The sequence below is a fragment of the Dermacentor variabilis genome, chromosome 6 (genome assembly GCF_050947875.1).
Source record: "Dermacentor variabilis isolate Ectoservices chromosome 6, ASM5094787v1, whole genome shotgun sequence".
Classification (NCBI taxonomy): domain Eukaryota; kingdom Metazoa; phylum Arthropoda; class Arachnida; order Ixodida; family Ixodidae; genus Dermacentor; species Dermacentor variabilis.
Genome location: NC_134573.1, coordinates 16,228,261 through 16,249,575, shown reverse-complemented (window position 1 = coordinate 16,249,575; position 21,315 = coordinate 16,228,261). Strand labels below are relative to the sequence as shown.

General features: G+C 45.2%; 1 protein-coding gene across 3 annotated transcripts in view; it reads left to right on the top strand.

Moving 5' to 3' along the window:
• Nucleotides 1-21,315, top strand: part of Raf (serine/threonine kinase raf oncogene) — a 221,222-nt gene that overhangs the window by 52,703 nt on the left and 147,204 nt on the right. For 2 of the 3 annotated variants that reach the window (XM_075694804.1, XM_075694806.1), the window contains exons 9-10: nucleotides 8,591-8,630; nucleotides 20,468-20,668. In XM_075694804.1, the coding sequence (XP_075550919.1) occupies nucleotides 8,591-8,630; nucleotides 20,468-20,668 (241 nt within the window). The remainder of the gene's footprint in view (nucleotides 1-8,590; nucleotides 8,631-20,467; nucleotides 20,669-21,315) is intronic. The other variant, XM_075694807.1, reaches the window with a different exon arrangement.

The window sequence follows — 21,315 nt, the reverse complement described above, 5'->3', positions numbered from 1 at the left end:
GTGGGCAGTGCCCCTTAATATGGGAATAATTGTTTCCCCCGGTGACCTCTTGTGCTTTAAAAGTCTTGTGTTAACACACCGACCCGTTTGGCCGATGTATACTTACTCACCGACTAGCCCAACTTTCCACATTACTGGACTCTAAAGGGGCCCCGAACCACTTCTTAGCCAAGTGGACTAAGGCATTTCAAGTGAAAATAGGCTGTTTCAGAAATACTTTGCCTCCAAAAGCACTTTGATGCATTCAGCAAAGCGCAGTTATTGGCACTCAAACACGGCCTCCACTGTGCTCCCGTTCCTTCTTCAGTGCCTTGCACTGCATAGGCTACGGCACAGGGGGTTGTGCCCACCATGCTCCGCCTTCTATATGTCGCCGTGGCGGGCAGTTAAAATGTAATTTTGGGTATTAACATAGATGCCATGCCTTCCACTTTTTGGTGCCTACGACGCGCTAAACGTACGCGATTGTGCTCAGTCAGCCACAGTGCGCTTAGCCAGTTAGCCAACGGGCTTGTGGTGGCACTCCGAGGTGGCCGCAGAATTTACGCTATGTAGCCGACCGCAGTTGCCAATAGCAGTCACATGTGGGAATTCACTTTGTTACGAAATAAAGCTTACGCCTGCCTCCTTAAGGGGGAACATGGCTCTTTGATGCAGAGAAATCTTGAAAAAAATCCGTCATTTGAAAATGACATTTTCAGTACCTACAGCTACTATTCCTTTAGTTCACCAAGTTTCCCATCTTGCGGAAGAGTATTTTGCCCGCAATATCAATTTGTAACATCACTGTGAGCTGAATTTCGTGCAAAAACAACCTGTTTTATCGTGGCACATAGCTCTTTTCCTACACATGCGATCACAGCCATCTCGATCTCATTGCTAAAAGGAGCCTTTCTTCTTCAATTTACTGCCAAAAGTGACTCCCCTGTGACTTGCCAGTGATGTTGAAATCCGGGGAGAAAGAAAAGTCCGAACGCGTGATCCCATTCGTCTACTGGCACACGTGACCAGAAACGCGTGCTGTGGTTGGCTGCACGAGGTTCCTGTCGTCTGCTCCACTCCACAAGCAATGCGACGACGTGTCTCGTAAATTTCTGACAAGTGTGCAACGATGTTCGATCCACTGGGGAAGTTCGCCGCGAGGCACAAGTTCAGCAAAAAGAAGAAGCGATCAGCTTATAACTTTGAAAAACATTCTATTCCTTCGGAACACATCGAGAATAGTCCGCCGCCAACCAGAAGAGTGATGCCAAAGCTGTGGGCAATGCCGAAGTAGGCCTAGCCAGCTCACCAACGTGTGAAAGTGTTCCGGAGAGCGGTCGAGTTTGTCGTGACGCTGCAATGTTGCTGCGTGCGGATTTGCTGCAGAGGCAGACGACCTGGTGTACAGACTGGCAGATGTGCATTAACTTTCAAAAAACCATACTAGTGTCATTTACAAACAGTAATTTTTCTTCACAGCATGTGTACGCTCTCAATAACAAAATAGTTGCTCGGGCACAGGTGTACAAATACCTTGGAGTTATCTTCACACACAGCATACAGTGGTCCCAGCATATTGATCACATCACATCTGTAGCACTAAGAAATTTAGGTTACTTGAGATGAACATTATCTAAATCGCCAAAACACACCAAATTACTAATGTATAAAACACTCATTCGTCTTGTATTAGAGTACGCTTCATGCGTCTGGAACCTTTATAAAGTGTGCGACATCAACAAAGTTCAATCGGTACAAAGAAAGGCTGTTCGCTTCATTTGTCATTACTACGATCATGATTTTTCGCCCTCATCTGCAATGAATTCCTTGAATTTATCTCTTCTTTGCACAAGGCGACATAAAGATTCCATGAAGCTGTTACATTCAATTATTCACTCAGGCTGTCGACTATGTGCTGATGATTACATCACATATGCCAGTGCTCTTCCAACTAGACGTTACCACACCCTCAACCTAAAGCCTTTCTTTGCACGTACTAACATGTTCAAACACAGTTATTTCCTGAGAGTTGTTGACTGCTGGAACGAGTTACCCGGTTCTGTTCGTGAATTGACACTGCCTGATTTTATAGAAGCAATAGTGTGATAAGATTGCTTCCCCTTGTTTTTTTATCTATTATATTCAACTGCCTTTGTTTTTGTTTCTTATGTTTGCTCTACTCCACTCCTGCATTAGGCCTGAATAGGGCTGCAGTATTCGAAAATAAATAAATAAATAAATATGTTGTTTTCCCGCATAGCTCCCGTCTCCTGTAATCCGGCTTCGCCGCATGGCTTTATGGCGGCTGTCGGTAGTATGCTTGCAGGGTAGTACGAGAGACGGCGCGAGTGTGGCTCTGTTAACGCCTCCTAACGGCAGGGTTACTTAGGCTCAAAAGGGAGAAGGCTGTTCCTCTTTGTTGGCTCGAGATCGGCAAATGGCGCGGACGTTCTGCACGTGTGCCCATCCGTGCTTCTGCAAAACCGTCTCCCGAGGCCTACCCCGAAACGGACGAACACGATCGTTCGAATGCGCCACCAGTAGCGTGACCGTACATACGCAAACGACCAGGCGTTGGCGTCCAGCATGGGGCGAACATATTCGCTCGTTATCCGGTCGCGGTGAGTCGGACTTCCGCGCGATTTGTCACGCGCCCATCGGCATGTTTCGTGGATAGCAACTTGGCTAGCAGGCATTGATCTATAAAAGGTGCAGTAAATGCCCTTGTGATTGTTTGCACTACTGTGTTGTCGTTCCTTTGTTCCAAGAGCGTGGGTGAGAAACGCCACAAGAAGGAGGACGCCTGCCCACCTACTTGCCTCCCCCCTTTCCCCTTTGCAAACACGGGAAGAAGGCATGCGTCAAACCACCACCTTTCTCTGTTTACTCTCCCATGCCTTCTTTCGCACCCACACCACACGTCGCACAGGGTTGCAATAGGATCTTATCACAGGTGGACTTATCACAGAGGTCTAGCATTTAGTGGTGGTACCACAACTCAGGTTTATCAGACGCTGCTCCACTTTGGCGGCCTCTCTCTGCCTCATTGTCCTTGATTTGAGAGATACGTCACAAACAACCACGTGTAATTCCACCACTTGACCATCTGCGGTCAAGGCAGTTTCCATTTATTTCCTCGGTATTCCTTCGCAGTGACAGTGAAATTTCGTTATATTGAAATCGCCTATGAACACTTCATTATATTATAGTTCAAAATACATGGTGTTCTATGGACAAGAAGATATAAAAGTTAAATACTCTGTTATATCGAGATTTAACTGTATGTATTTGTTTCAGGGCATGTCACATTCAAGAAGTTGTACAGCGTGCTCAGAAACATCCAGGGAAGTTTTTTGCCTGTCGTTATCCTTATCGCAAGTCTTTTTTCTGAGCTAAATATTAAAAATGATGTCACGGTGTGTCTGCATATCTGTATTTCAGTGCTGTCAATTCTGTTTCTAAAGAATAAAGCCCGCATGCCCATGAAAAAATAAGAGTGATTGGTCACAGCGTCCTGCATACATTAGCACCTTCCTTGTGAAAATCGAAATTGGTGACAGTTTTAAATAATAAGAGCAAAATGAGAAGAAGGCGAAAGCAGGAGCCAACGTTTCGACAAGTGGACTTGTCTTCTTCAAGGCGCCTTGAAGACAAGTCCCCCTGTCGAAACGTTGGCTCCTCCTTTCGCCTTGTTCTCATTTTGCTCGTCGTCTTGAAATTCCATCTCCCGCCTTCCCAGTGTTTCCCCATCTGAGTTCTAGCGGGCATACATGTTTTATTCTTTATCAACTAAATTGAGAGCACTGCAATCCAGACGTGCAAGTGCCAAGTGATTTAATTTTCATCATATTTAGTGGTCTTTCTTTACAGCCTGTGAAAAAGTCTCAGTGAAAGATAACAACTTGGAAAACTTCATTTAGTGTTTCTGAGCACTCTCTACAACTTCTCAAATGAGACTTGGGCCCTGAAATTAATGTTATACTGATCAGACTTAAGCTCTTGGTGAGTATGGGCAATATGGCATTGTTCTTACTTGCATACCTGTCAAGTCGCCTGGATTTCGATCATTTCTTACTATTGAACAACTTGCAAGAAAATCTCTAGGAAATTGCTGTTGCGCCCCATTTCTATCGGCGTCCAGTGCTTTTTCTCGCCACATTGGCAGAAAAATCTGACCTACTCCAATCCAGTTGCAAGTTCACAGCGCATAGCATTGTTATACATAGTTAAGAAAATAGTAGGGAAACCATGCATGGCATTGTTTTGTTAACCACAGGGCTGCTCTTTACGCTGACAGTATTGTTTGGTGCCCTAGTGGCCCTAGTCTCGTTCAGCCAGCAAGTGAATGCCGCATTTTGCAACTAGCAACTCTAGAGTCCATTGTCTTCCTCGGCGTCAGCTGCTTTGGCGTTGCGTAGGCCTTCTGTCAGTCATGTCTTTATTGAGCAAGGAGCGCGAGCACAAAAAGTATCTTCGACTATTTATAAAGTAGTACTCAACCAAAGTCATGTTGGGTATTTTGTTGATACCACAAAGCAATGCAGAGTGTGAGCGGCAATTTAGCATAGCGAAAAAACAAAAACATTGTTCCGCTTGACAGTGTGGCATGCCAGGTGTGACAACGTCAAGATCAATGTAGCATCCGTGACCACCGTGCTCGCCCTTTCCATTTGTGCTTCGACGTCGCAGTGCTCGCTGTGCATGTTCGTGGCATCTATGCACTTGCGCGTAACCCGTATTCACGCTATGAAATGTCACTAACTTTTTTTCTTTAACTATTTGTGGGACACAATTAGATTCTGTATGGCATAGCGAAGCATTCTAGCTGAAAATGGAAACTACTGTAGCATTCAAGCATTTTGCAAAGGTCTTGCCGTTACAGCTGCAGCATTGGCCACACATGTGCCGTGATCCATGAGGTTACGCTATTTTGTGACGATTCAGCCTGAAAAGTGCGAAGTTCGAAAAGCAGAATGCCATCATGAACCGTTATCAGCAGCAACGTAAATCAAGTGTCAACGAACGATAACCTCCGAATCTTAGCAGCTTTGCATGGCAACGACGCATCGTGCCATGTTCGCATTGACTCGGGTGATGGGAATACAGTCGACTCCCGTTAATACGAAGTTCACGGGGACCGCAAAAAACTTCGAATTAAATGAACTTCCAATTAAGCACAAAACACAAAAAACAGCACTTTATTTGTGGCGAAATCGAGTATTTTCTCTAAGAAAAATAGTCGGTCATCTTGCTTTGCTTCTTCTTGCCGAATCGCGCTGCTGAAAGCAAGTTCTGCAGGCTGTAGATGTGGCGGAACGCTTCTTCCGCGTTACCTTCAGCGGCAAAGAAGCGCTCCGCAAGAGCAAGGCCCGCAGCCACATCGGCAGCCTTAGGTTGCGGCTTGCCTTCAACGTCATCGTCGCTTTCCTGGGTCGCTTCCTGGGGCCGAATAATCTCTACAATTTCGCTATTCGTCAGCGCACTGCACGTTTCGACTGCCTTGTCTACGGCAACGTAGTCTTCAAAATTGACGTCCCCGAGAGCATCACCAAAATCAGTGCCGTCAAGCTCGCTTGTTGACGCTTCCTCCGCTGAAATTTCAGAGGCATCCTCCGAAGAAGCTGCCACAAAACCGCAAGCCCTGAAGCAGTTTGCGATTGTTTCTTGCTTCACACGATCCCATGCTCGCGCCAACATGTGGATGGCACTAAGCAGGCTCACCTCGTACTTTGTGGAGCTATCCATACACAAAATCATGCGCTCGAGGAGGTGCCGCCTGTACACGACTTTAACATTCTTGATGATGCCTTGGTCCATTGGCTGCAAAACAGCCGTTGTGTTTGCAGGCAAAAATGCGAGGCGTATTGCACTCAAGGCTGGCACATTCACGTGAGCACTGCAGTGATCGACAAGGAACAACACTTTGCGGTTCGAAGCAGCAAACTTGCGGTCCAATTTGCTTATCCAGCTCTTAAAGATTTCGGCCGTCATCCACGCTTTTTTGCTCGCCTCATAGTCCACAGGCAGCGTCTTCACGCCTTTAAAACATCTCGGCTTCGCAGCTTTCCCGATCACAAGTAACCGACATCGTTCCGTGCCAGTCATGTTTGCCGCGATCAGCACCGACACTCTCTCCTTGCTGCGTTTGCACCCAGCACAGTCGTCGTCCTTGAATGTCAGGGTCTTCTCTGGTAGAAGCCGATAGAAGAGTGCAGTCTCATCTGCACTGAAGATGTCTTCCGGTCTGTATTCGGCGAGATATTCACGCAGCTTTCCGTCCTTCCACGTGGCGCATGTTTCCTGGTTAACGGACGCCTTTTCACCACACACGCTCTTGAAAACCAGGTCATGGCGATCTTTAAAGCGCGTCAGCCATCCATCTGACGAAACGAAGTCATCGATCCCCAACATTGCTGCAAGTGTTCGGGCTTTCATCGCAACGATGTCTCCGCTGAGAGGAAGTTTGTTGCTCATGGCCTCCCTAATCCAAACCAGCAGAGCCTTCTCCAACTCTGGCTAAGCGCCGGTGCGCATTCGCTTCCGAGAAGTCTTGAACTTGTCGTTCTCAAATGCATCCATTATTGTGCGCTTGTTCTTGATGTAGTTAGTGAGCGTGTTTGGCTTGATCCCGTACTTCCGCGCTATGTCTTGTTTGGCGGCACCTCCCTTCTCAGCTTCCTTCAAAACCTCGACTTTCGTTGCCAGGTCGAGCGTGCGATAAGAGCCACGGTTTGCCATGGCTATAAACTGCGCGACTAGGTACAGTCAATTCCGAATCACTCGTGGAACAACCTAGCCTACGAGCTTCCCGCACAAAGGCGCTCGACCAACACATATGCTGTGCACGCTGCAAGACTAATCTCGCACAATCTCGCCACTGCCAGTATGCAGCGCTGTGTGCAACTATGGCACCCGCGTGGCCTCCATGATCAGCTACGGCCACGCGCGGCAGCCGCGCGTGGCCTCCGGCGGGAGCCGCTTCGCCTCCCGCCGGAGTTGATTGTGGAGGCCACGGCAGCCGTAGCAATGAATAATCACGCCGCTCCAAGAAGGATGGCGTTGCGGGCGGCTGCGGTGGCGATGACACCAACGCGGAGCACGGAACTGTTGCAACACTTGAAAACTTGCACATTCTACCAAAGAATGACGGTCACCTCGAGGATCCCGGCTTAAAATTAACTTCCAATTAAACAATATTACTGGATGAGGACTTCGAATTATCGAGTGATTTTTTCTATAGGATTACATGCAAAACTGACGGGACCAGCACTTCACTTCTAATTAACCGAAAATTCCAATTAAGCGGCTTCGAATTATCGGGAGTCGACTGTATTGACAGTAATGTTCGGGCAGCTATTGGCTCAAATTGGTCCAAGTTGTCCAAATGGCATACACAGCCTAGTGTACATAGTGCCACATGGAGAGAACTGCAACAGAATGTGGGCCGCCACCATAAGTTCCAAGGTTGCGCATGATGTCACCAAGGTGCACAACACGTAAAACGTGAAATCCAGGAAAAGAAAAAAAAACTCAAGCTGCTTCACCCCAATTAGTCTTTTTGCCATGCATTCCACACAGCACGCCTTTTTCGCCCTTCTACCGTCGCCCTTCCACTCCCCTGACATCAGCGAAAGGGTACAAGGGAGATGGGAGAGGGATGCACGAGGTTGGCAATGCAATGCAACGAAGGCATATCAGGCAGGGTGCACGGCACAATGGCGGGTGCAGCAATGTGGAGTAAATCACCCTCGAGGATTTTTTTTTATACCTTTCAGCGCAAACACCCAGTAGCCAAATTTGATCGTTATTAACGAGTAAGGTGTATGGCAGCATTGCAGTAAGTGGTTTATTTTATCATAGGAAACATACAAAAGTTGAGAGTGCATCAGCTACTCGTTATATCCGATATATGTTGAAACTGGTATCCTTATCAGTTGGTTCGACTGTATATTGTGGGATTCTCACCCTCGTACTCTTGAGACAAAGGAACGACAAGAGTTGGGCAAACAATCACAAGGGCATTTATTGCACCTGTCATAGATCAATGCCTGCTAGCCGAGTTGCCATTCAGAAAACATGCTGATGGGAGCGCAACAAATCTAGAAGTCCGACTCACCGCGACCGTATAACGAGCGAATATGTTCGCCCCATGCTGGATCCCAACGCCTGGTCGTTCGTGCGTACGGTCACGCGAACGGTTGCGCGTTTGAAGGCATCGCGAGACGGCCTCGCAGAAGCGTGGATCGGTGCACGCGCGGGACGTCCGCGGCGCTCGCCGATCCGCAGCCAAAGAGGAAGCACTTTCACCTTTCCGCGCCCAAGTAACCCTGCTGTGAGGCGGCGTTAGCAGCACAACACTCGCGCCATCTCTCGTACTGCGCTTCAACCGCACCGACTGCCGCAGGCACCAGGCCCCACGGCGAAGCCGGATCACAGGAGACTGGAGCTATGCGGGAAAACAATGTATCAGGGGACGCGTGAGAGTTGCGCATCCCCACAATATTTGAATGTGTTATAGTATGCACAGGTACCCTAGCTAATAAGTTGTTCGCACATGGAACAGTGCCTTTCTATACATGCTCACAAGTGTGTTCTCTCTTCCTAACAGGATTTTGCCAACCGCTACAGGTCACACAACTCTTCCGCAGGTCAGTTCCTTTGCTTGCCCCCCCCTCCCCCTCTCGTAAAGGAAACACTAAGGATGCCTCCTGTTTTTGTGAGCAGGGAAAGGTGCAACCTGCACAATTTACCATCACACAATGGAGTCACACTTGCTCTCAAGCGGCTCTTTATCATGGTTGTGCATCACAATGTGTCATCGTACCCATTGTTTGGGATATTCTGCATGTCTTGAATGACTCTGCATTTGGACTCTGCAGTTTGTGGTGCACGTTAACTAAACACTTTGCCAGTTCATCCTATGATGCGGCTCTGTCTACAGCTAGCTTGTCATGCGAAGTAATTAGCAAACATACAAAAATTTAATTTATTTATTGATTTTTCACTTTACGCACAGCTCCACGAATGTCAATACAGTGGGGGGGGGGATACAGTATAATGAAGAGGGGAAAAAATATTACAAGTGAATTGTCATGTGCATAAAACATTGCGATAACACATCCACATGAGAACAAACACTGCAAGAATAAACCATAGGAATTGTTAGAAAGCAATAATTTTAGCATAAACATAGACATACGTCACAGAGCCTAGTAATTACATATCTATTGCAGGGCCTAGAATACATTCTTTGTATTCAATAGAATCCACTTTCGCATTAATTACATTGCCCACGTAAATACACTACTGGAGCAACAAGAAAAAGTTATCAATTCTGGTGGTAGTGGCAATTTCTCGTGGTGGTTGGCTCCAATCCGAAATTGTCTGGAGAAAAAATGACATTAAACCTTACAGTTTTGCACCTCATATCTTTAAATTTGTTGGCATGGTCTCGTCGTAAAGAAGTATAATCAGCAGGAAGTATCTTGAATGACTCTGCAGCCCTCGTGCAAAGGTTGTGGTGCACGTTAACTAACCACTTTGCCAGTTGATTCTGTGATGCGGCTTTGTGTCCAGCTAGCTTGTCATGCAAAGTAAGTAGAAAACATATGAAAATTTTGAATTACTAATCATATTATCCTATTTAATTTGACGCTCGCACGAAATACAGTAGAAGCTCGTAAAAATGATCCTGCTTCATAAGATTTCTCTGCACCTATGTTCATGATCAAGAATACAAAAAAAATGGCCCACTACAGTTCCACTTCCTTTTTTGGGTTAATAGGTTCCTGGAGAATGCGATCGTGTGACAGGTTTTTGGGCCGCTAAATCCCATGCGATTAAGAAAAGATGTGAGGTGCGCACCCTCAAGAGCAGTGGGCCACCTGCAACTTACCTGCAGCGCTTGCTCTCCCAGCCCAGGTGGCACGCTCTAGCGCTCGTGAGTCATCGTGCGTTGCATTCGCTGCCGCTTTCCGTTTCAGAGTGTGTGTGCCGTCAGAAGCACACTGCACGCTTTTGATAGGCGATGACGCATTACCATTCCCTGCTGCAGGCAGCGCAAAGTGGGGGTCGTGTTTCACTCTGGCGGCATCTCATTCTGGTTTCATTCAGCAGCTCGACTTTGTTTTGCTTCCCCGTAGCTGCCTTGAAACACTACACAATAAAAAGACGACAAAACGCTTCTGAGGCCACTCGTGCCCCATTAGCTTGATGCACATTGGCGTCCTGTGCCGTAACGGATTCTCGCTGAGTGGACACCTAAAAGCTTCCTGCCAAGATACCCCGCCGGAAAAAACTGTTGACCCAAGCTGAATTCAAGGCTCACTAACGTAGGCTTGCCGAAGCTGTAAAAATTGTTATGTGCCTCTCTGGCCATACCAGTTTGGCACAAGTCGTTGCCTCGTGCTGCAACGTTTGACCTATTGTGAAGGGCTAATAGTGGATTGGGAATAAAAACAGATTGGAATAGTTATGCATTATACCAGAAAATTAAGGATTAGGTGCTTAGTAATCGCCTTTGTCTATTATATAAAAATGGCTTTCACAAAAAGTCATTGTTTCGGCCAAAAGGCAAAGCATTGATTACGATAGCAAATATGTAGACAGCTATACGAATTAAGGATAGTAGTTTTATCGGTTGTACAAACTTGTAATCATTCACTTACTAAATTCAAGTCACATGTGCACAAGCAAGCGTGAACACATCTCGCTCGATGACTACGGAAACTCACTGTCAATACGCTGGAGTGAGAAAGTGTGGCAGCATCCGCGAGTGAATTCGCGCTTTCCTTCGCTTCAACACAAACTAAGCAGTGAAAACTTCGCACGTGAAGCTGTTGGCACTCGGCGCATTCACTCAGTCCCCAGTCGCACATCGCTTTGAAGATGGGGCCCGTACAGCCGCACCATACACAGCAGCTGCCAGAGTAGAATGCCCCCTCCTCCACTCCCCCCCCGGTGCCTTGCACACGACAAAAAGTGGTGTGCTTTGTCGGTTGTGGTTTGTGGCGACGACGCTGGCACCCTTAGACTTTATACGGAATGTCACAGTGACGCCGACGACATCAATGCACCTGAAGTGTCCATGTAATTGCTATCGCAATAATAAGCCACAGTAGTTCATAACTGTGGATTCTCCGTACGGTCTGTTCGTGAAGTGCATTTATAGGCACTTCACCCACTCTGTTGAGACATTACAAAAAACTGTATTCATAAAAAATGCCTTGGGCTACTGTTTGAAATTTCTAACTCACTATTGCAGAATGCATGTTTTTGTGATTGCTATCACTAATTAAAAATCTACAGGCACTATTAACAAAATTTGCACATACTAGATGTTCAGTTTCAGTATCAGAGTAACCTGCTTCAAAATTCAGCTTAATAGTAAGTTACTTAGTGGGCTAGTTGGTTGCTGGCTTGATGGGACATGGTTATAACGGTGCATCTTGGGACGGGATGCAGAATGCACAGTGTTCGCTGCAAGTGTTTCAAGTAAAGATTACGGTGGCACAGGCTGCAGTTGCCGGGACGTGGCAACTGTGTGGCTGGTTTGTATAGAACCCCGCGGCTCTGTTGATTGATTAGTGTGATGGCTCAATATTTCGCGAAATGAAAACACATATAGAGCTGCATGCACTCAAATTTTGCATTGCGGAATATCATAATCATTGTTCAATTGTTTTTTATGCGAAGCATTCTCTGCCTGATTGGCTGCACTTTGCAGTAGGCACCTATAGGTAGGTAGGTTTCTGTCTGCAGTATGAGACGCTGTGAAAAGGGATTTCCAATACTTATAATAGCAAAATTAAAAGGATCTCTTATGTTATCTCTAAGACAACTTGAAGGCCGATGCATTAAAGTGCCGAAGTGCCGATGCATTGAATACAGACATGTAACGCGCTCATCCTCTTTAGTTCGCTTAGTGTACTTTGCTTATTCAATCCTATTGATTCCAAAAGTCAAAGGTTCAACTACCACCCAAGGTCATGGGTTCGAGTGCCTTAATTAACTCTATCTTAACTGTGTCTTAATTGACTTTGCCTTCATTAACGTCAGTGGGCATGAGTTCGACTCCCATCAAAGGTTCTGGGTTAGAGTGTCTTAATTAACTATATATTAATTACAGATTCCTTAATTAATGTCACTATAATTACCACCAACGGTCTATGGTTCGACTCTCACCAATGGTCGTAGCTTCAACTCCCGCCAAAGGTCAGGGGTTCAAGTGCTTTCATTTTTTTCTTAATTAACTCTGTCTGAATTAACTTCGCCTTCATTAACACCAAAGGTCATGGGTTTGACTCCCACCAAAGGTCGAGGGTTCGTAGCCTTTTTGTACTTTTCATGTCGTCGGCACATTATCGCTCAAGGTCGACTGACTGATGAGACATGTTAGACTTTCGTCTTAACTCTACATGGGCCATACAAGGTTCAATAATTGTCTTCTGTGCATTCTCTCTGTGCCCCGTCCTCAAACGCGTCGTTATAACCATGTTCCATCTAGTCAGCTTAAGACGTTGCTTAAACAGTTGCTGTTCGGTGCTCTTGTTGGTTTATTCTATTTCATTGTGGTTTCGAAGTGCACTGCCATATTTCATTATTCCATCAAAATTCAGATTGGAGCCTACTCCAAACTGCTTCAGAATAAAATTTTATCCGTTCCAAATTGCTTCAAAGTGAAATTTAGTCTGCTCTAAGTTGCTGCACCTGGAGGCTTATGAAAAAGGGCTCCACTTAAATTGAGGACGACGCAACGAGCTATGGAAAGAATGATGAATGTAACGTTAAGGGATAAGAAAAGAGCAGATTGGGTGAGGGAACAAACGCGAGTTAATGACACCTTAGTTGAAATAAAAAAATAAAATAAATGGGCATGGGCAGGACATGTAATGAGGAGGAAAGATAACCGATGGTAATTAAGGGTTACGAACTGAATTCCAAGTTAAGGGAAGCGTAGCAGGGGGCGGCAGAAAGTTCGGTGGGCGGATGAGATTAAGAAGTTTGCAGGGACGACATGGCCACAATTAATACATGACCGGGGTATTTGGAGAAGTATGAGAGAAGCCTTTGCCCTGCAGTGGGCGTAATCAGGCTGATGATGATGATTATGATGATGATGATTATGATGAAGTTGCCGCAAAATGCAATTTTACTTGCTCCATAAATTGCTCCTAAATGATTTTGAGCAGTCCCACCCCTGCTGTAGAGGTAGATGTGGAACTTTTAAGGTCATCACAAATAAAGCTGTCCTGCTTGGCAATTTTATAATGTGGGAAATTCGATTATGATTTCACCTCACTTTGTGGCTCATCAGCATCACTGGGCTGCAAAAGTCGTACCGTATTTACACAATTCTGAAGCACCCCTGAATCTAACATGCACCCAGTTCTCGTGGGCTTAGAGTAAAAAAAGCAAAGTGCTCTTGAAAATAAGGTGCACCTGGATGTAAACATGCGTACAATTTAAAAAATCTATTGCATGTCCCATGTTCGCAGTTAGTGCAGAATTTACCTTTCACAGAAGGGAAGCACCTTTTTTTTTAATGAAAGCGGGACGTCATCGTCGTCGCCACTTGCGCTTAATTGGCCGCAGATACCAAGCACACGAGGAGGTTTTCTCAAGCGGTCACCTTTATATGTGCACTATCACTTTCACAAGATTTTGTGTAACTCTGCATCAGACTTGTGAAAATATGCGGCTGAGAGCACTCTGCATAGATGAGCTTGGCAAAGTGGCAGAAACACTGCACGCCTCGCGTAACTGCTTTTTATTTTGTGTCCAAATGTAATGTGCAGGCAATTTTTTCAGAAAAAAGGTGCCCATTAGATTCGTGCAAATAGGATGCGTGTTTTTTGCCACCAGTTGTGTCAAGTAGTTGTGCTCAATCACACCTGCTGTGACCACCAGTCTTGTTTTGCACTTTCCCAATTTAAAATGTCAGCTGTGTAACGCATCCAGTCACTTTTGTCAGTAACTAGCATTATTTGAGATCAGGTGTAAGGATTTACGAGCAGCACTTTTTTTATGTCAGGCATTCACACCACCATGATTATTTACAAAATAGAGTGGCACGCACCAAGAGTACTACAACACAACATGATGCTGGTGTGCTGCAATGTCATAATCCCCGAGCATGAAAACCATAGCCATAGCACACTTTACGTGGGCTTAACCAACGCTCGGGCAGCAATGTACCCGGCTGTCTATGTCGGGGATAGGTGCTGGTTGTGACCCGCCACGGTTGCTTAGTGGCTTTGGGGCTCCGCTGCTAAGCACTAGGTTGCGGAATCAAATCCTGGCTACGGCGACCGCATTTTGATGGGGGCGAAATGCAAAAACACTCGTGGTACTTAGGTTTAGGTGCATGTTAAAGAACTCCAAGTCGTCCAAATTATTTCGGAATCTCCCACTATGACGTGCCTCGTAATCAGGTCGTGGTTTTGGCATGTAAAACCCCGTAATCTAGGTGCGGCCTGTGATAGCCAGTGGTGCCACGGGTTTAGAACACGACAAATCGTAGCGCAGAAAAACAAGGGACGAACAGAATACATGTGAACGACAGACAAGTGCTCATCTGTCGTCTCGTTTCATCTGTCCATCCGTGTTTTTATACGCTACAATTTGTGATGATGTTGAACCACAAGGCCAGGCAGCTACAATTCCAAGGTTTAAAAGGTTTGCTGTGGCATTCTAGGAAACACACAGTGTGGTGCACTTTTGTTTTATCTGAAGCAGACAGTTTGAACATGCATTCACTAGCACTGCACTGAAAGAAGGCCCTCATTGGAGAGTGCCACATGCAGAGGAAGAAAGCGCCCACATCGCTGTCATAAACTGACAGTGGTGCAAGCTCAGGCAATCTGTTCAAAACAGCATGGAAGGTGGGGCTTACTTTTGAATACCAGTGCTGTTGCAGTTGTGAAACATCAGCAAATTTCCAGTGAAGAAGGCCTTGACCATAGGCTGTTTGGGCATTGTGCACAGTGGCTTTCCCTTGGCACTCTGGTGGAACTGCCTACTACCTGCATGGCCAGCATATGCATCCGACTGCCTGCTTCTTGCACCGCAGTGCATATTTTTGCTGACGTCTACTGACGTAACAGCTGCGTATCCAAGTGCCTCCTTAAAGGCACACACATAGGAGAATTAAGCTGAGCCGGCTGGTAATTTCGTACCTCATTACCTTTATGATTTTATCGTAAGATGCCCATTTCTAGTACTCGTTAACGATTGTTGTGTTGACACGAATCTTTGACAAACTATTTATTTGCGTACGGCTTAAGACAAAAACAAAAGAAGACAAACACAGTTGCAGAGTAATTTTTATGGCCCAATTTTCTGTGTGCATTGATAACATGGGTGTACCCGTGTGGCAGCAACACCACTTGATAGAACTGATGCATAACGGCAACTGAACCTTTGAATGCCATTACATGAATATTGCTTGAATAAACTTCATAAGCATTTTCTGCAGCGCACATCATTGTTGCTGCACAGAGCAGAGTGCCTGTTCACAGAATCCCTGCAGAACAGTCTGCATATTTTTAATGAACAGTAGACATTGAATAATCAAATAGTTTTAGTATTCTCAACAAACTTCAGTTTCTTTTGCCCTCTACTGCAGTGTTTTTCTAGTTCTAAGGTTGGCAGTTCTGTAAAGTAGACTTCTGTATGCCGAAAAAGATTGACTCGCCATCCTGGCCCTGGGAAAGCGGATGTCCAGTGAAGCTGTGGAAAACCGCCACTAAAACAGCTGAGGGAGGTATTCTTTACAAGTACTACAGCATGATGTGGCCCATGAAGGGAGAAATCTGGCATTAACATCCAATGGTACCAAAACCCATGTGACCAAGTGGTGACGTCACATTTGACATGACGACGTAGCGTGATTATGTCATCATGTCAAACGTCGTGTGATGATGTCATCACACCAAAGGTCACGCAATGACAGCATCACGTCAGATGTTGTGTTACGTGGTAATGGCATCGTCATGTGACCCCATTGTCTGATGACGTCATCACGTCAAATGTGATGTCCCGCGATGTCACTGTCAAGTGATGGTGTCGCCTAATAACGTCATGTTATGCCTCTTATAGAAGCACCACACTGTCGACTTCCCTCTTCCTCTCGCTGTCTCCAGAATCGGCCCACATTTTTGTTTTGCACACTGCCACAAAAAAATCCTGACCAGCTAGAGGCTAACACCTTCGTTCTAAAAAATCCAGTCCTACCATGAGTCGAGGCATGGAAGGCTGGTGTCAGTGCCGCCTTGGGGTTCCCTTATTGGCTCCCCATGAGGATGGACAGTGGCTAGCAGATTAACAAAGATTGTATTGCATCCCTGAAGAACCAGGTAGGCAACGTTTTGACAACTCAGTGACACGAAAGTATAATTTAAAATCATAATAACAGAAAGGTGTGGCTGCATGCAAAAGTGAAACAAGGGAAAAGCTGTCCTTTCATTTTTGCCACAAGTAATCAACATTTTCCTGCTAAATGAAATAATGAAGCGTCTTCTGTCACCAGCCTAAGCTGATGTGACGTCCCCTCTTTGGTGCCACTGTAACTCTCTCTGCAAACCTTGAAGGGGGGTGAAGGAGGCCATGGGATGCATTGTGCTGGTAGGTGCAGTTGTTTGTTGTTGGCCTGATTGTTGCCTGCTCATTCTTTGCTGAGGTTGTATGCTCACTTTATCATGTTCGGGTATCGTTTCACATGGCACAACATGCTCAGTGTAGCCATAGCTTCTCTGACTTGATGTGAACATGCCAACGAATTTGTATAGTGGTTTCCCTGAACATGATTGGTTGAGAGTATGGCCCCAGAGTACTTTATGCCTGGCTAGAAATTACTGGTGACTCAGGATGTGCAACTGAACCAAGTTGTATTTACTGTGTGCAGTCTGCTTCCATTTGTCAAATCTGTGTGCAAAAACTGTCACATTTTCCGTCCTCCTTTAATTTGTGCAGATGTCTATGGTTAAAGGAGCACTAAAGGCAAATACTAAGTCAAGATAAAGTGATAGATTAGTGATCGAGAATCTCTAAGGTGTCAATATTATCGCGAAATCGAGGTAAATGCACATTCAAGCACTTGCCCGATGATGAAAGCACTCCTCAATTAAATTCCGTCACTAGTACTCTACTACTCATTGCAAAAAACAACCTCGTATTATATTATAAGATGAAATAAAATGCCACTTGTCCAGTTCAATTTCATGTTTAGAAAAAGAACTCATTCAACTTACCGTTGACATCGACACGGGCAGTCGAAAGGTTTCGTTTTCAATCGACTCTGTTCCGCCTGCACTTTTGCATTTCGGTACTTTCCTGATTGCGTAGTGCTGCACTGGTTTTGCTGGCTCTTGAAACTTATACCGACTGCAAGTAGCAGAGAATTCAACTTCCATGTGATGTTGCGGCGGGATGCCCAAATGGTCTACGCCATTTGACCAAGAGCACCTGCAGCAGCGAATCCACCGATCTGTCTTGGCTCGGTGCTGCTGTCTGTTGGTCACCGTTTTACTTACCGACGGCAGGAAAGGGCGGTGATGGCATACGCAACGTCACCACTCCCCCAGTTGGGTGGCGGGAGATTTAAATTTTGAAAAAGGTATTCGGACCCTTCAGATACAATTTTCTTGTAAACAAAGTATTTTCTTGGCACAACACAAGCGTTGCGAGTTTTCTCTAAAGGTATTTAAACAGTCCACGTTAATCTATTATTAGCCTTTAGCGTCCGTTTAAGGGGAACACCACAGCAATATTGGCAAACTGTCCACAAGATGCCATTTTGCCACCCGCTGTGGGTGGCTGCAGTTGTAAGACTTCCTCTGTCGATGTTCGAGGGCTGGCTAAAGATACTGATCAGTTGGCTGCAAAAAACGCAGAAGCCTTTGAATCAAACTAAGCAGCAGAAGGCAAAATTGTGCGAGCTGTAACTACCCTGTGTTACGTAACATGTGACGAACTTACCCATCAGTCCATTTGCTCAAGGGCTCTGAGCTGGGCCAGTTGGTTTACATTCATTATGGTGAAACAGCACATAACATGTGAGCTGACATGTGACCTGACATCTTTTAGCTGGTAGTACCGGCATTCCTCTACAACATGAGCAGCAGGAAAAATGAGTGATAGCAGGAGCTTGCCACATTGAAGCTAGAAGGACTTAACATTTAAAATTTTTTTCAACGTTTGTATAGTCTGCACAGATGCATAGACAAGTCAACAGCACAAAACTAAATTTTGCATTTCCCAGAAAGCAACTAGATGTCGGCAAAAAATTGTAAAAGGGTGCTAGACAAAAGCACCGTTCTCATAGAAGGTGCTTTTTCCCAGCATTGAAACCATGTCACAAGCACGCTAGTGAAGCCATAACAATAGGATTTTTTCATATGGCTAGCAGAAGTGACAAAAAGCAGTATAAATGAAAATTCGTTGCCCTGAAAGAGCTCATTAAAAAAAAAAAAATCTGAAATTTGTTACATTTTTTGAATGTTCTAAATGTTGATCTTCTGTGTCTATTATTTGGAGCCTCATATTCTTTAAATTTGCCCCATGGATAGTTCTCAAAGTCACAAATGAATAAGGAGATTTTTCACTGGCCTAGTAGATTTAAAAATCCTTCTTTAAAAATTCATTCCTATTAATTTGCAAGTTTGTCATTGTTTAAAAAGCAAACCACCCAGTTTTCTATTTTCTTTTTTTTTTTCTTTAATATCACACATAGCTTTCCTGTGCAGTAAAAAGAGACTGCGAAATGAGATGTTGCACCATTTTTTTTCTTGTGATGTTGTGAAATGTGAAGTTTGCATTTACCATCATCTGAAATATGGTTAAAAAAGAAAAAGAAACATCTTGTCCAGATCCTCATTGTTTTAATTAAGCCTTTAGGTAAGGTATGTGCGGTAGATGGAAAGCATTACTCAGCATATAACCTTTTCAACTATACTTGGACCGCTGAAAAGTGACTTTACATCCTTGCTTGTGTAATGTGAGCCTGAAAGAACCAGGTTACCAGTGGGTGCAAATGTCCTGTAAGCATTAAAATTGCTCTAGTGATGGAAAGACATAAGAGAAAAGAAAAGCAGCGAAGGCATGAAATGGAAAAGACCAAAATTTGAAGCTCGGGCTTGAAACAGGGGAAATAAAATCACGAATTTGCAAACATTTCAAAAATGTACTGAATTTCCATTTATTTTTAAAGATGTCTGCTTCCTTAGGATCCTGAATTGCCTTATTCTTTGTTACCTCTGCTAACTAGGGTAAAGACGAGTCAAAATATCTTCTCACCACTGTCAACCACTTTGAGTTGACAAATCTTAGTATTCACAGAAAAATAGTCAACAAACAAGAGCTAACTATCAACAGAAGTTCATTTTCAGTGACCGCATGTTTGTATTGAAAATTGTTTGCACTGAACAAGTGAGAGTTGAAGCTAGGAAACTTTGCAAAAAGTTGAACTTTTATGAAGCTATAGATGAATTTCTGAATTAAAAAGGGCTTTGACGTATTGTTAAACAAGAAAGCCCACAAACCTTCTGCAGTTATTGTATGGGAGCAGGACACTTGGCAGAAACCACTTGCATGTTATTTACAAGAGCATCTTAATCTCTTAAAAATGAAAAAATCTGTTTGTTAGTAATGGAAGAAGTTTAGATTTTTAAGTTTTAGCTGTGACATATGTTTTGATGCTTTTGCTATTGATTTCGAACACCTTTCTTACTCACTACTTCATGACGAATTGCTGATTGCTGTAGAAGAGTACACTGGTGTGTCAGTGTGTATCTTTACGGTGTATGGAATTATGAAATCAATTAGAAGTGTGAAATGTACAACCAGTTTTTGTGTCTCGTGGAGTGGCCCTGTGCTAAGATGCACATTTTATTGTCTCTGCACCGCCGTGTTCCTGTTTCTGGATTTCTGATGCCGAAAGCATATCCTGTGTTGCCAGGTAGCCCTTATTTGTGTAGCAAGTGTAGAAATCTACTTTAGTGTATTTGCCAGAGAGCTGTGCTATGTAGTTTGTACTAGTGCTGTGAGCATGTTTGATTTAAAGGAAGGAGAATTGTGGTCCCTCTAAATATTTTTTTTGGACAACCATCATGCCTGCTTCATCTTAACATTGACTTCTCTATGGCCATGAAATTGGTGGCTGCAAACCTTAGAGTACTCCAAGTTCTACAGGACAATGTTCCTTGGCACAAGTTGAAAGCTTTAGTGAAGATGTAACAAAAAAGCGTCAATGCTTGCATTTCACTTGCTACTTGATGTTGCTTAGACAAGCTCAAGAAATGGAAGTTGCCTCGATGCGCATGAGGAAACGGCCCTGTAGCCTGAATGATCAAAGTCTTGTGCGAACGACAGAGCTGTGTAATGCACCTCGGCCCCTTTCTCCTTCCTCTGAGGTAGCAGCAGCAGCATGCGAGTCTTGTTGCATGACCTAACTGTGGTTGCCTGTGGCTGCGTGCACGTGTCCTGGCAGAATCCTCGCCGCAGGCCGCACGCAGCTTTTGGTGCAATGGCTTCCCGTCCCTGTCGTACTCCCCTCCGCCCCGCGGGAGCGCATCCACCCCTTCGTCGTCATCCCACCACCTGACCCTGCCCCACCCATCATCGGGGAGCGCCTCCAAGCGGCATGCCTTTGCATACGCCTCGCAGAGGGCGCCACCGGGGGCATCGGGAGGTGCGTGTCTTGCAGCCGGCCTCCGCACGGCACTCGCTGTCACTGTGTGTGTGTGTTTGAGTCACAGACACGTGGTGGTTGTTGGACAAAGCCAGGGCATAGATGGTGGAAGCCATAGCAGAACTTGGGGATACGGCAAGGAAAAAAGGATTGGCTTTTCTTGGGGCACCAACACGTGTTTGTGGGGCACAGCTATCGCCATCATCTGTTTGGCCGCTAAGGTACCCTTAGGGTCAGAAATAAAGCAGTCAGGTGAAAGCAGTACCGCTCATGTGTGTGTGTGTGCGTGTGTGTATGTGCAACTAGTGTATACTCTTGTGTAAGGGCTACACCCATCTTTTACAATTGTGCACCTCATTGGGATGCAGTGCTATCTCCACACGATGTCAACACAGCACATGCAGGCATATTGGTGTCCTCTTTGGTTGCATCTGCAGTTGAGCGTCTGTTGGCAGGAAGCTTCCCAGCTCGAGCGTTGATGTCGTCATGAAATCTGTTTCTCAGCTTCCAGTTCCTTCACACACTTGCTCCACGTTTTGTAGAAGACGACTTCTGCTGTGCACCGTCCAAGCACTGCCCTGGCACACTGTGCAATAAGCTTTGGTGGCACCTGCATCAGTTGAAAAGTGTGGAGGTGTTCCGTGCGG